Source organism: Castor canadensis, chromosome 13, assembly GCF_047511655.1.
Source record: "Castor canadensis chromosome 13, mCasCan1.hap1v2, whole genome shotgun sequence".
NCBI classification, from domain to species: domain Eukaryota; kingdom Metazoa; phylum Chordata; class Mammalia; order Rodentia; family Castoridae; genus Castor; species Castor canadensis.
The window spans coordinates 18,790,404-18,805,416 of record NC_133398.1 but is presented as its reverse complement, the minus strand read 5'-3'; the positions used below and the strand labels follow the sequence as shown (position 1 = coordinate 18,805,416).

At 40.1% G+C, this 15,013-nt stretch overlaps 1 protein-coding gene across 6 annotated transcripts in view; it reads right to left on the bottom strand.

Moving 5' to 3' along the window:
- Positions 1–303: 303 nt before the first annotated feature.
- The window catches only part of Astn2 (astrotactin 2), an 888,234-nt gene continuing 873,524 nt past the window's right edge, over positions 304–15,013 (bottom strand). For all 6 annotated transcript variants that reach the window (XM_074051155.1, XM_074051156.1, XM_074051153.1 and 3 more), the window contains 3 exons: positions 14,337–14,437; positions 12,528–12,711; positions 304–1,153 (listed from right to left, as the gene is read on the bottom strand). In XM_074051155.1, coding sequence (XP_073907256.1) covers positions 916–1,153; positions 12,528–12,711; positions 14,337–14,437 — 523 coding nt within the window. In that variant the 3' untranslated portion in view covers positions 304–915. The remainder of the gene's footprint in view (positions 1,154–12,527; positions 12,712–14,336; positions 14,438–15,013) is intronic.

The window sequence follows — 15,013 nt, the reverse complement described above, 5'->3', positions numbered from 1 at the left end:
ATTCATCATCATTCTTTGAGAAAAACTATCACTTTTGCAAGGAAGCATTACAGAACTCTTCTAGTGTGACCCAAGGATGAGTTCACAGAACCTCCATTCTTCCCCAGCAAAGACTGAAATCACCAGATAACTTCCTTATAATAACTACTAGGCCATAAGTTCCCAGAGGGCAGAGAACTTCTCTGACTTTAGTGGTACGTCCTGTGTCTTTCACACAATATCTACCCAATGTATATTTGTTGCATGAATAAACACAGGTCCTCAAACATACTCCACTGGTAAGAAATACCACCCAAGCGGAAAGAGAGACAATAGGAATTTTTAATGCACAGAAAGTCCTGCAGGGACTCTGGGCAGACCCACAGGTAGCAGGAAGAAGCAGAGGTGCTGCAAACTCGATAATGTCCAAAGAAGAGAGAAAGAAAGAGAGAGAGAAAGACAGAGAGTCCTTAAAGGCCCAGCTTCCTCACTGCAGCAATCCTCAGGGCTTCCTTCCTGATGCTGAAGAGGTGAAACTGTCTCTCCAGAAGTCTCCTCCAGGGGTCCGTGGTAGGAAGGAAGCTGAGTGTGGCAGGAGGGAGGAAGAAGAGGAAAGGCCGCTCGGTCTCCACCTGAAAGCTCCTGCCTCCCCATTGACTGCCATTCATAAGAAAAGATTTAAAAAGGAGAGACATTTGAGAGAGTCAAATAATATTTTAGAAAAAATAAAAGATAGAGGAAAATGAATAATTCTATTGATTACAAAGTCCTCTGTCCACTACCCACAGGAGAAACAGTTTGCTTTGGCCTTGCTGGCAAGTTTCATCTGCCAGGCCCATCCTTTAGCTGGCCCCCAGCCCACCCAGGCCCCAGGATCCTCAAGACTACTGCTCCCCATAGGAGAGTCTCTGTGCTCATGGAGGGTGGAACCCTCCCTCACCGGCCCTTGGACTCCCCATACGTGTTTCGGGCCATGGACACCATCTTCTCTTCGCATGTGATTTTGGTGTCCTTGAGGATGCTGTACCACACCATGCCTGCAGGCCGGACCTCCTCACTGCGGCAGAAAAGGTAGGGCACAGTGTCCACACGGCTCTGGATGTAGGCGCTTCTCAGGAGGCTGGAGCAGTGGCTGCTCACCCTCTCCAGCCGCCGCAGGATCAGATGCGCCTTCCTGAAAGGCAAAGGAGATAGCAATGGTTAGGGAAGAAGTCCAGAGCAGGTCTTAGGCCTTGGAGGTGGTGAAGAAAGATCAAAAGACATATAAGGGCATCTTGCCCCAATAACTTCCTTATCATTCTCAACCTTAGTGTAGTTCCTTTAAATGCCTATTAAAAATCTACCTTAAGACTTAGCCTCTTCAGGTGTGCAAATTCAAAAAACTGAGGAGGTGGAACCTTTGACTTAGCACTTTCACTTCTAGGATATGGGATCCAGAACAGTTTGAAGATCACTAGCATTGGGACCTGACCACACAAAATTATTATAGTAATGATTTAAAAAATACCTCAAAAAGAACAGCTAAAATTTGACACTTACCATGTGCTAGGCACTGGATGTGTGCTTTACATACATTTTAAAATTCCATTTAATCTTCACATAAAGATGCTTTGCTCCTTTTTACTCCTACATAACAGATGAGGAACACAAGCAAGGCTCACAAAATGACCTTGATTGATTAAGGTCAAATATCAAGTTGACCATTGGAGGTGGGCATTTGAATCTAGGCCTGGACACCCACAAGTCCTCTCCAACTGTCTCTTTTTGCTTCTCTCAGTCTCTCATAAGCTTTTCTCCCAGTTACGAAATTTGGAAATCAAGCCCTCTATGCTTCTCTTTCATCAAAGCCTAAATATAAATGTCCCCAAATCAGAACTTCTCTGTGTCCCATTTTTCCCATCTTTAAAATAGTGATGACAGTCTTATCCTGACTGTGAGATAATCATGAGTGAGAAATTTTCAGTAGCTGGTAAAGAGTCAGCTTCTAATAAGTGAGAGCTACAATTATAAAGATTGACTCAGAAACAAGATTAACATGAACACTAACTGATGCAAGTATCAATCTGTGTGATGGTCATCATTAGGAACATACCTAGAACCCTTTACCAAACACCTGAGAGGATCCTTGAGAGAGGTGATGGTTTCACAGCAGAAGATAAGAGGGATCTTTGTGATTACCCAGTCCAGAGTTTCTCAGCCTTGGCACTATCAGTCCTTTCTCACATGAACAATGAAGTGGGATAGCAGCATTCTGGAGCCTCTACCCACAGATGCCAATAGCTGCCTCACACAAGTTAGGACAATAAAATTAACTCCTGATGTTGTTAAATGTCCTTTTAGGAGACAAAATAGATCTAGTTGAGAACCACTGATCTAGTCTGACCTACTTTCATTAAAAATGTGGCAACTGAGGAGTAGAGAGGGAAAAGAAGATCTTTTTCTCAGGTCACACTACAAATCAGCTTCATTGTCCAAGTGTCTGTCTCCATGTGAAACCGATCTTTTTTACATTCCAGCATCTTCAAGATACTCCGGGATCCCAGGAGGCTAGTCAAGAGGCTCTCTCTCCTTCTGTCCTCTCCATGCCCTTCTGAAACCCCAAGGAGAGAAGGAGTTTTATAACATAGACCCCACAAATGGGAGACTGTATTAGGCACCTGCATGGCTGCTGAAAAAAGGACTGGTCTTATGGATTACATTTTGTGGTCATGATTTATGAGATGCCTTTCAAAAAGTCCTCTTTGTATAGCTCACCACTTGGGCGGAATATTTTCTGAGGTGCCAAGAATTCATCACTTCCACAATCACACTCTATCCGTAGCCCGGCCTCCACTCAGGCCTCACCACCAAGAGGAGTTTGAGAAGTTGATTTCTCATCCTTCTTTCGTTTGAGTTTTTGTCCTGTTACTTAATAGCTCTGTGACCTTGGGAAATTTACCTCACATCTCTAAACTTGTCTCTGCCTTTGAAAAGCAGACTGTTGTGAAGTTAAAGGAGATAGCATAATACATGCTCCTGAGTGGAGGACATACAGCAGAATTCAATGGGAAAGACAAAACAAGTAAAGATTATAATACAGGAAACATGAGCAATGATTTCATTTAAAAATGATCACAGGAGTTGTGTGAAGACAGAGGGAGATTCCCAAGTAGAATTGGGGATATCCAGGAAAGCTTCTAGTGGGAGGGGAATTTGTGTTGAGTGTCAGAAATGAATGGAGTTGAATAAAGAAGAGGGAAAAGGCATAGAAGGCAAGATAGGCAAAGCCACAATTGAAAGAGACTGCATGGAAGTTATGAGAATTTGTGGCTGTAACACAGGGCCTAAGTGGGAACCCGGTGGGTCCAACCAAATAGAAAGGAGCCAGGGTGTTTACATACCATCAATGCCCAGCATTGTCTCCACTTTGTGGAGAAATGATGCATCCAGAGGCTCTAGAGTGCTGGCTGTTCAGATTCAAATTTCAGCTCAACCACTTGCCAGCTAGGTGATATTGAGCAAAGTATACCACTTGTACAAATGTTGTCTTGCCTTTCCTATAAAATGGGAATAACTGTATATACCACAGCATATTGTTTCAAAACTTAGAAAGGAATAATGAATCTATGATAAGCTGTCAAAGTTATCTATGATTATTTTCCTGAGGGAAAGTGGGGGGGGGGGGAGGAGCATTGAAGAGTTTAAAGAAGGAAAGTAACTGGTTTGGAGCTGGAATGTTTAAAAATATTTTTGGCTGCTTTGGAAATTGAGTAGAGAAAGGGAAAAACTGGCCACAAGAAACCAGGTACAGGGCATATCCAGGTGTTAACTGTTTCCCATCATTGTACTTAGGGGTGCTGGTTTGATTTTTCTCTCTGAACTTACTCTGTTTTCTTATCTATGAAAGGGATTGCCATATTGCTCACCTTGTGGGACTTAAGTAAGTTCATACATGTAACTCTTTGAAAAGTGTTATACAGGAAGCTTAGAAAAGCTTACATAGTAAGCATCTGAAACATGTTAAAAACAAACATCATCATAATCACAACCACCATCACTGCATTATTAGGTGTTCTTTATATACCAGGGAATAGGTATGAACTGGTGGACACTGTGTCACCATAAGGCAGGGGCAGAAGACAGACAGAAATATTAATAAGGACAAGTTTGGGGTTGGAAGATATCAAGCTACTATGAAATATATCAGATGGGCATCTAACCATCAATTTGGGGACTCAGAGAAGTCTTCCTAAAGGATGTGACAGCTGAACTGGGTCTTCAATGATGAAACAAATGTTTCAGGTATATGAAAGAGCAGAGGAAATAGGCCATCCCAAGTGGGAAAGAGAAAGCATAAACCAGCAATTGTTTGAAATAACCAATGCAAAGAATGGGTGGGAGACCAGTGAGCTTGGCAGAGATCAGACATTCTATTCTCTTCCATGCCATGTTGAAGGACTTGGCTTTCATACTTTGGGTGATGAAGTATCATTGGCTGATCCAAGCAGTCACAAAAATAAGCAATAAATACAAAATGAGGTTGAAAAGGGTAATTTTCTCAACATGGCCAAATGCTTTGCCTCCAAGGGCCCAGCCATATCCTCAGAAAGACTCTTGAAACACAACTGGACAAAATCTTCTTTTGCATAGTTGCAAAAGAAGGTTTGGAGTGAGAAAATGAATTGCTTGGAATTAATGTTTTGTTAATAATAGGCACATCTAGAAGCAGGGTTTCTGATTGCATAGAGGTAAGATGAAGTATTAAGCTTTGGGGCCCCTGATTCAAGTCCTAACTCTGTCACTTAACAGCTATGAGAATCACGAGCAAGTTCTTCAATGCAACAAATTTTTAGTTAGCATGTTAGTAAAATGGAAATAGTGTTGGCAAGATGAGATAACGTTGGCAATTTGATTAATCCTAAGTAAATGTTAGCTGCAATTAAAAGTAGGATTTATAATAGAAAGGTCATGGGCTTTAGAGCCCATTAGCACATGTCACTTCATCTCTCTGAGCCTCAGTATCCTCATTTGTAAAATAGGAATACAAATACTTACTTTGTAGGTTTGTTGTTAGACTGAAATTAAATGAATACCCTAACCATCCAGCACAGGGCTTAGCATAAACCAATGTTTGCATTTAGACAACAAAGATAGAAAGGAGGATTCAGAAGGTTAAGGCATGGAAAGATGGATTAGAGGTTCAGAAAGGCTGGAGAAGAGAAAAGAGAGCGAGAGATACCAAAAGTAAGAGTGCTGGGTAATAAATTGAAAGCAGTGGAGATCCATAAATCAAAGGTCAGGCATGCTTCAAGCTTTTCCTAGAGGGGAAATCCTAGGTCATGACCACTTTTCTCAAATGCCAGAAATGAAATCTTCCTCATTGGAGTTGGAACTCAAGCCTGCTGGGATTGGAAGCAAGAGGTGAAGGAGGGACACTACACATGCATTTATTGTGTCTCAGCAGGCAAGAATGAGACAGGGATGGCTTGCAAAGGAGTCAGGGGCTGGGCCTGGATGCAATTTCTCCGGGAATTGTAGAACCTTTGACCGGCCATTCTATTCCCAGCACCATTACCCAATCAGCTGCCAAAAACGGTTATCAGAGACTAATTTCTAAGGGGGCTCTTAGATGGAGAAAAAGAGGAGAGGAAACAAGGGAATGTCCCCATTGGACTCTCTCCCTCCTCTCTACCTCGAATGCAGCTGAAATGACTCTATGTTAGCTAACCCCAAGCTTAATGAGAGTTGAGGGCATGATGTGGTTGCAAAAAAATAAAAAAAAATTGGAACACAATCTCCAAACATGGAGGGGGCTTATTAAGGAAAGTAATGACTTCATTCATGCTGCCCTGGTCAGACCACATCTGGAGAACCCTGGTCTCTTCTGGTAAGAGGAGGAATACAAACTGTAGCCAGATTGTGAAGCTGGAGTGGGTCTCAAAAGCCAGCTTGCTGAGCTGAGAGCTGGAATAGAGAGGAGGAGGGGAGCTAGGCAAATGATTATATAGTTGTAGCAACTGAAGATATGTGAGCAAAAAACTTAGTGTGAGGGATAATGATGACTATAATTGAGCATGCACTACATGCCAGAAAAAGCACCCATACAACACCACATTAAATTTAACACTTGCCACACTTATAAAAAGTATAGTTTATTCTCAGTCTATTGGTGACCTATGGCCAGTCATGAGACATGACCAGGATGATAGAGTACTATAATTCAGTTTCAAATCTCTGCTACAAGACTCCCAAGTGTTAATGAAGCCAATCTAAAATGAACAAAAGACAAATTTGGTTCCATATGATAATAATTTTTTGAAAACCATATAAAGTTTCCTTTAAATATAGAATGAGTCCTTGAAAATGGTAGGGGGCTCCCTATCACTGGAGGTGATCAAATCAAGTATGTTTTACAAAGGAGACTGATGGTATGGGAGTTGGAGGAGGTATTTCTTATGGTGATGTGTTAGTGTTTCCATTGTAAAAGAAGTGAAGCCTTAGTTCACAGAGAAATACCATCTGATGTGCTTCTGATGAATAGTTCACAACAGAAACTGCTGTGACACAATTGCCAAAGCACTGAGATTTGAGGCTCTATTCTTGGAATTTTATCTTCACAAAGTCCTAAGTCATGCTTTGCCCTTTGCTGCATGTTATTTATCTGTTGAGAGTCACAATATATGCTCTCTTAATCATGTACACATCTTGTAATGTAATATGTTGTACTACATAGGATGCTGGTTTGTCACCAGAAGGCAGCATTTTTGAATTTGTGCTTCAATTCTTATTAGCTGTGCAATCTTGAATGATTTTGTTGCTTAATCTTCAAAATCTACTGTTCAGGTGATGAAACATGGTATAAATGAGTGGGTCCATACTAGGTGCTCAATAAACATTCTTCAGCTGTTTTTTTGGACTACATGTCATTCCTCTAGTGTCTAACTTCTGACTGTACAAAAAGAAGGGAAATTTTCAATCCCAGGCTTTTAAAATACAGCAATAATCAACAAGTGTTAATGAAGGGAATAAAAAGGCATAAGAGTATCATGTGAACTGAAAGAAAGAATTAGGCAAGTGGACAAAAGTTTTGTGCAAATTTGTCTGTAATAGAAAAGAAATGGAGAGAAATTTAGTTGGTATTAATAGAGAACTAGACTGTGTAGCCATCAAGGGACTTTCAAAAAGATAATGTGGCTATATGCTTACATATATGCATTTATATATGTATCCATGGGAAAATGCTTGTCTAGTATATGGTTAAGTGGAAACAGCAGACAACACAATATAGCATTTATATTTGTTAAATACAGTAGAGATCATAGAGATGGAAATGTGGTTATAGATATAGACATCTCCTCCAACTTGTATCTGTTTCCCTTTCCTATAAATATCCATGCCTATATCCATATCTATATATGGCAAGTTATGTACACACTGTCAACATTTTTATTTGTGGCATAGGGTTGGGATTTTAGTGTTCAGAGGTAAAAAGTTTGGCTTTCTATTTTGTATAATTCTGCATCACTTGTAGAACAAGCAAGAATGATTGAGAATGAAATCCAACAGAAGCATTTCCACTTTGAAAACATGAATATGCACACTGGTGTGATGAATTCATGCAATGAAGCCATAGTTTTATGGCTTCCCAGGAGTTCATTAGGATTACTTTCAGAATAAACCTACATTAAAATTTAGCTTCAGGTCACCTGCCCCCCACAGCTAGCAGCTCAGGTACTTCCTGTGGAGATATATAGATATAGATGAAAAAGATATAGAAACAGACATAGACATAGATATAGATATATATTCAACTTCAGGTTTGGAATGTGGTTTGTAAGGAAGTGAAAATATTTGTTTGCTTCCTCATAAGGAACCATGAATCTTTTTCTTTTTCTTCTCTTGTCCCCTCCTCCTCCTCCTGCTCTTCTTCCTCTTCCTTCTTCTTCTTCTCTCTCTCTCTTCCTTCCTTGTTTTCTTTCATTTTTCTTTGAGTCAGTCTCAAACTTGAACGTCCTGCCTCAGCCTCCCAAGTACTAGGATTACAGGTATATACCACCATACCTGGCCCATGACACCTTTTCAAGAATTCATTTCTTTACTAATGACAATAATGACTGACCCAAAACTATTTCAGTTGGAGTTGATAGACTTCAAATGGTTCTCTCAGAGGAAATGGATCCATGGGATACTTGTTCAAAGGCACAGTGTGTTTCACTAGCATTCTCCATGCTAAGTTATCTAAGACATAAAAGATGTGAGTGCCTTTTGAGAAAGAATGTATTTAATGCACACATTCACTGTATGCAATTCATCTTCATTTCAGAAATGTCACAGCATGCAGGAAAAATATTTAAGTGCACCTAAGATTATAGGAACCTGGTTCTAAATACCTTAGTCTGTTCTTTTTTCCAATACCTTAAAATTCTAAGACAGTTATTCCAAGATACCTAAGAAAGGAGTTAGTATAGTCTTTGAAGAATATACAATGACATCCAGGTTTGCTTACTTTCACTAAAGGAATAGTAATGGATGTGCCAGCTCTTTTTCAGATGGGAAAGCATTTTTCTTGCAACTTTCAGAAAGATCTCAGTCTTAACCAGGCCTTTGATAATTTCTGGGATCTGTTAGCAATGTCTGCCATGGAAGCAAAAGACAACCCCATAAATATAACATTCTTAGTCTAGATTTCACTGAAACCAAATCTCTTCAAGCATTTGCTCTCTTCTTTCTTCCCTATCAATTTGATCAAACATAACTGAAAGTGTAGAGAAGCCCAAGAGTGGTCAAGAATGCTCTGACAGGAGCAAATTCTGTCTCTGGCCACCTATGAGCTCAGTTTTTAAAGTCCCCTAATAGGAACCTTATGGCTGGGACAGCTGGGTGTCAGCAGGTCTTCTTTGAGCAGCTGTTTGCAGTAACCTATAGTTTCATGAGAACCAGGCTCTGGGGAACACGAGCCTGATAGATTTATTAGGCAGAGGTAAGAGATGCCCTTTGTCACTAAATTTTATAGGGGTATGTAAACCCAGATCCAGGGAGGAGTTGAAAACATTTGGGGTTTGGTGATTATATAGGACAAGAGAATCCTGATAGGGTTCCCATGATATCAGACCTCAGTGTGTTCTGGGAAAAGCTCTTATCTCCCTAGCTAACCTGAGTCCCTGAGAAACAGGATGTGTGGGCTGGAGGTGAAATGACACTCAAGTTGTCTCTGTTTTCTGGTCTTTATGACCTTCAGGACTTTCTAGTTTTGGGGCTTTCCAGCTAGAAGAAGCTTTCGAGTTAAGCCCTTTTATGTTCCAAATGAGGTCCAGAATGGAGATGGAATTTGTCCAGGTCACACAGCAAGTAGGTGGCAAAGCTAGGACATAAACCCTGAGCTCCAGCTCCAAAGAAGTGTCTTGCTCCCTCTCCTTTACACTTTGCTTCTGCACACTTGCTAATCTTTGAGAGGCAGACCAAATTTATTCAAATTGTTCCTCCTTTTAAGGCCTTTATATGACTTCTGGAAGAAAGAATAAACTTCTGATCAGGACTCATAAAAGCTAACAATATTTGACCCTGGTTAAACTCTCCAGCCCGATTTTTCATTTTTCCTTTCCCTCTCACCTTGAACACTCTGCTCCAGTGATATTTATAGTTCCTGACTAAAGTATATCCCTTCTCATCTTTGCATTGGTGTTCTTTCTGATGAAAACACCCTCCCCCTTCCACCTGGAAGAGTCCTGTTCATTCTTTGATTCTAAGCATTAACCTTTCTTTCATCTCCAGGGAATTCTTACTTGAGCTCCAGGTTCGAATTTGCTCCTTCAGCATCTAAAATGTTGAGACTCCAAGCATGTTTTCTGTACCAGCAATATTGGCCATGCCTGATAACTTGTTTAAAATGTAGGATTTCAGGCCCTTCCTAAGTGGACAGAGATTGTTATAACATCTACAGGTGAGTCTTGTGTGCATTAACAGATGGTAAGTACTGCTCTAAAACATCCTTCCACTCTCTTTTTTATAGCATGTGTCTTGTGATAATGTTCCACTGTAACTTCCTGATGACCAGTCTTTGTTTCATTAGATGCTGAACTGTGTACAAGGCCTGATCTGTCTTCTTTACTATTTTATTTCCTGCCTCCAGAAAAAAGGAACATAGTTAGCACGGTATATGAATCAATAAATCAGTTAATGAAGTGATGTCTCTTCAAGTCTTCTGATATTTGCAAGGACATTGCATTCTTTAGAATGTTAGAAGACAGAGTTTATGGACTCAGTTATTCCCAAACGTGATCTATATAGTTCCTTGAGAGCTTGGAATGAAATAAGGAACCCTTAGCATTAGATGGAGTGGAGATACACAGAAGAGATTTGACAGGTGGGACTCCAAGCCACCCACTAGAACTTCTACCAGAACAACATGATAACCATTTGGTCTACACATTTATAGATTCATTCTATTATCCAATTATTGTGCAAGTAATTATTTAGCACCTACTTTCAAAAGTGAGGAAAACATAAGAGATCATTAACTATGCATAACTTGCATCATAGCAGGGACAGATGGGAAGTGATATGTAAGTAAAAATGGACAACATGACACCAAAACTAATGAGTGTAACACAGAGAATTAAAATATGAAGGTGTGGTAGAACAAATGGGTAGAAATTTTAAAGAATTCTTTCATGAAGCAGCATTCTAGTTATAATCTGAGGTTCTCTGTAAGATTTATTTAGAAAAAGTAATTCCACTGATTTAAAATAAGAACACCACTGCATTAGTTAATCCAGATCATTTTATAGACAAGGAGGCAGGACCAGAAAGGAGCAGAGTCCAAAGAAGCACAGTGGTCTTACTAATAGGACCATGATAGGTTAGTATACAGCTTCTTTGATGCTTGCTGACATGCCAGGGTATGATATTAGAGAAATCTCAGATCCCCTCTGGGATACTAGAAAAAGCAGAGAATGTGCTACATTGGCATTGGCTGGGGACTGGATAACTGGAGGTTAGCAGGTTATCACAGTCCATTACCAAACGGGTTACCCTGCCTCTGTGGGCGGCCAGGAGGCCTTTCTGGAGGATTTATGTCCTCAAAGGTCATAAAGGATCCTAGCAGGCTGTAAAGACAAAGTCAGGAGTGGGGCTCTGGCTTAGTTTCTACCCAAACTCCCTGAGTCCTCTGGGAATGCTCAATAAAGTGGAAGGCTTTTCTCCATCCATAGGCAAGATGGCAGCTGAGATGACTCATGCAGTGACTTTCATCTAGGGCTCCATACTGTTGCCTGCCAGTCCACCTCCTTTTAGCTTTTATCTAAAGAACCTTCCTTTCATGTGAAGTGGAGAAAGTTAAAGTCCAGGACCCAACAGAACTGATAAGACCTGCCCTATGGAGATACCGCTTTTATCTTCTGACTAAACTTTCATCAAATCTCATCTCATCCCTTGAGGACCTTAAATTCTTGGAAGATCATTTCAAGTGTTATAAGGGATCAGGATGAGAGTTCAAGGCACAATCACCTTCCATGTCATACTCTGTGCAACTCTGGGCAATTCACTTAATCCTATGGGGTCTCCACTACTTCATTGTTCAAAAAATAGAAGAATATCCTACAGGGTCATTTTGAAGTATTTAAAACATGAAGTGCTGTCCACTAAGTACTTTGGGGAGTCACACAATTCTCTTCAATGCCACCAGTGTTGCCTTGGATGAGAATACTAGACTCTCTTCCTGGGACTACTGTCCCAACTTTGGTTAGAGTTTCACTGTCTCCTCTTGCCTTAACTCCTCCACTCCTTATTACCAACTGCAACCAGAGGGATCTTTTTCCCTTGAAGATTTGATAATATCACCCACCATCTGAAAAATACTTGGAAAAACTTGTCATTACCCTAGAGAGAGAATTTAAACTCCTCAAACCTACTTCAAGGGCATTCAAGATCTGGCCTGTGATGACCTCTCCCTTCTTCTCTCTTACCACTCCTGCTGACAGGCACTTGCCTGCAACTGCACAGAAATTCATTTCTCCAAACACAGTGCTCACCTAGGTGTAGAAGGAACTCCTCCGAGGTAGGGGAAAATATTTGAGGATCATTCAAGATGATCCCAGACCCAATGAATCACATTTGGAAAAGTAGTTAGATTTCTTCCTTCATTTTCTTCCCTTCAGGCTACTTTGAAAATAATATCTGGGTTTGAGGCTATCACTTTAACACTTCCCTTACTAATATGTCTTCTATAGGAACAGCCTTGTATTCTAGAATTGGAGAACATTTTAATTTTGTTTAGGTTTTGTTGTTGTTCTATTGCATTGACATTTAATATCAATGACTAGGTTTCCTTTTCTATTAAGGGTAGGTGGTACTGGTTTTCCCTTTATAAGATAATACAGTGTTTTCTATTTAAATATATTTTCAGCAAGAAGTGCTCTGTCATTTTTCATCTTCAGCCCTGACTTGACTGTACTGATCACCACTCTTTTTTGTTGGATACATCTCATTGGCAGCCTGGGGTGAAAGGATACAGTAAAAGTATTTGAAAGCAAAAAGAATCTGTCCCTTCACTTACACTTCTAAACCCATACCTGGGTCCCAGCTCATCCTCACTCCTCCAGACAAAGTCACCAAACTTTTCATAGTGTGAGTTGTAATGGTGTTGGACTCGGAAGAGCATTGAGGCTGAGACCTCCATCAGTGTGTTATAGGCAGTCTGCTGCTCCTTTCCACTTGTGTACCCATTGTACAGGTTGTAGATTTTGTCAGCTATCTCTGGGAGGAAAGAAATGCAGGATCAGATCACTGGCAGTAGGAAAAAGTGAGGAGAAGACAAAAGTATGGCTTGCAACAAGGAAGGCATAGCTGTGTGGGTGTTCATTCCTGGGGTCTTTGGAGATAGAGAGGTCTTCATTCTATCTTGATTATGTCATTGCCTAGATGTGTTAGCTTTTCTTATCTAGCAACTGAAGATATAAGGTCTTCTCTGGAGGTACACTGGGAGAACTAAATTAATATGTGAATGCAAAATACTCAATACAAGGCCTAGCACAAACTCATGATTATAAACTCAATTAGTGATATAATTATTATACTTAATATTTAACAGATAATTCCAAACTGAAGCTGAGACTTTAATCAATCATTTTCTATCTCCCCTCTGAAATATATGTATAATATATTTGTACAATCAGGTCTGATAAGGTCCTGTTCAAAACAGGAAAATAGAGAGGACTCTTCTTGCCATTCAGGGTCATTCCTGTAGGAGACACCTTTTTTTGGCTTTGAAGTATCTAATCAAAATCTGTATGTGTCCCCAGATCATTATTAACAATGGGTATCCCTAGAAGAATATGTGGGACTTAGAGTCAAAATGGGAAATGCATTTACTCTGAACTATTTTCTACTCTAATTTTAATTTTCTTTTATTTTAACCATATATATGTATTATTTTAAAATAACAACAATAACAAAAATAACCAGGAAAATATCTCAAATCCCCTCACCTTTGAGTCTCAAAAGCTCATTGTCTCTTCTCATCTAGTTGCACATAAAACATTTATATAGGATTCTTAGTGATTCATTTGTGGAAATGTCTGTTTATGCATCTAAAATGTGAACTCTTGAAATAAAAGTAGAGACTCTTCTCCACTGCATTACTTGGAGCAGAGCACTTGGGAAATATTTGTTTGACATAGGTACACCACCAGGACTCATGAGCTACCATCACATTTTGCCTGTATAGTTTTAGAAGCTGTATACACATTGCCTAAGTACATGGTGAATCTGATTGGCTAGGTGTATCTTTTGTCAGGTGTTCTTACTAATGTTTACATGGACCAATTAAAGCAAGAAGGTCTAATTTTTGCATGCTAACTCTGACTGATAGCCACTTACCATAGTTCTATGCTGAAGGTTCAGAGGCTACCTACCACGGGACTGGGTAGGTTAGCGTGCTGTAATCAGCTAATGTCATGGGCACAAAAAGGTGAAATAATCTCCTAGGTGCCACCTATTTGCCAGCTCTAGCATAAACTTAAGTAGAAGAAACTAATTGGCCCCTAAGAAGGCTAAACTAAAGACCTCGGACCCTTACCATGCTTTGTCCATTAGTCAGAATGTAAGTGAACACTATAAAGAGCAAGTCTTTCCACTGGCAAAAATATTGTTACTTGATCTCAATTTTTTCCCTCTGACTTTGATTAATTTGGGTCCATGGTCCTCCTGCTCCCTTGGTTCCTTCATTTTCTTCTCCTTGTGCCAGTGTGTGTGCGTGTGTGTGTGTGTGTGTGTGTGTGTGTGTGTGTGTGTGTGTGTGTGTTTGGTGATTTGTGACTACTGGTATAGAATTTAGGGAAGATATTGGAGTTACCTCTCAAGTGAAGAAATAGGTCACATACCTTCTGCCTTGATGTCATCCACCAATGGACAGGCTGTCCTCAGGGTCACGGTGCTGAGCTCTGAGTGCCTGCCCCGTGTATCCACAGCATACAGAGTGAACCTACAGCACAGCAGGAAACAGAACACCAGACTGAGACTTTACAGGAGACCCTTGTAGTTGAAGGGAGGAATACAAAATCACGACAGAAGTAGTAGTCCAAAGAACTCAGGGATGCTTAAACTGCAAAAGAAATTATTTGGAGAAGAGAATGACAATTCTAAAGCATTTACTGAGCATTGAATGCCTACTAGACATTTTGCACTTAATCTCCAAATTTGCAATTACATAAGTCTAAAATTCAGGAACTTAATATTCACCAATGAAGACACTGACACTTAGAATGCATATCTTTCCTTGGACTCATGTTGAGGAAAGAACAGGGGTTTGAACCCAAGCCCCTGACTGAAACTAAGGCCTTAGAAGTAAGCCTCAATGCTAGCCTATTGGATGAGTATCCTCATCCATTCATTTAAAGAATACTCAATCATTAACTACATGCTAGAAATTATTTCTGAGGTTATAGAAATTGTTGCTGAAGTTATAAAAGTAAACAAAGAGTCAAGGTTCCTGCTTACATAAGGCTAATCAAAATAAACAAAGAATCAGATAATGGTAAATGTGCTGGAGAATAGAAGA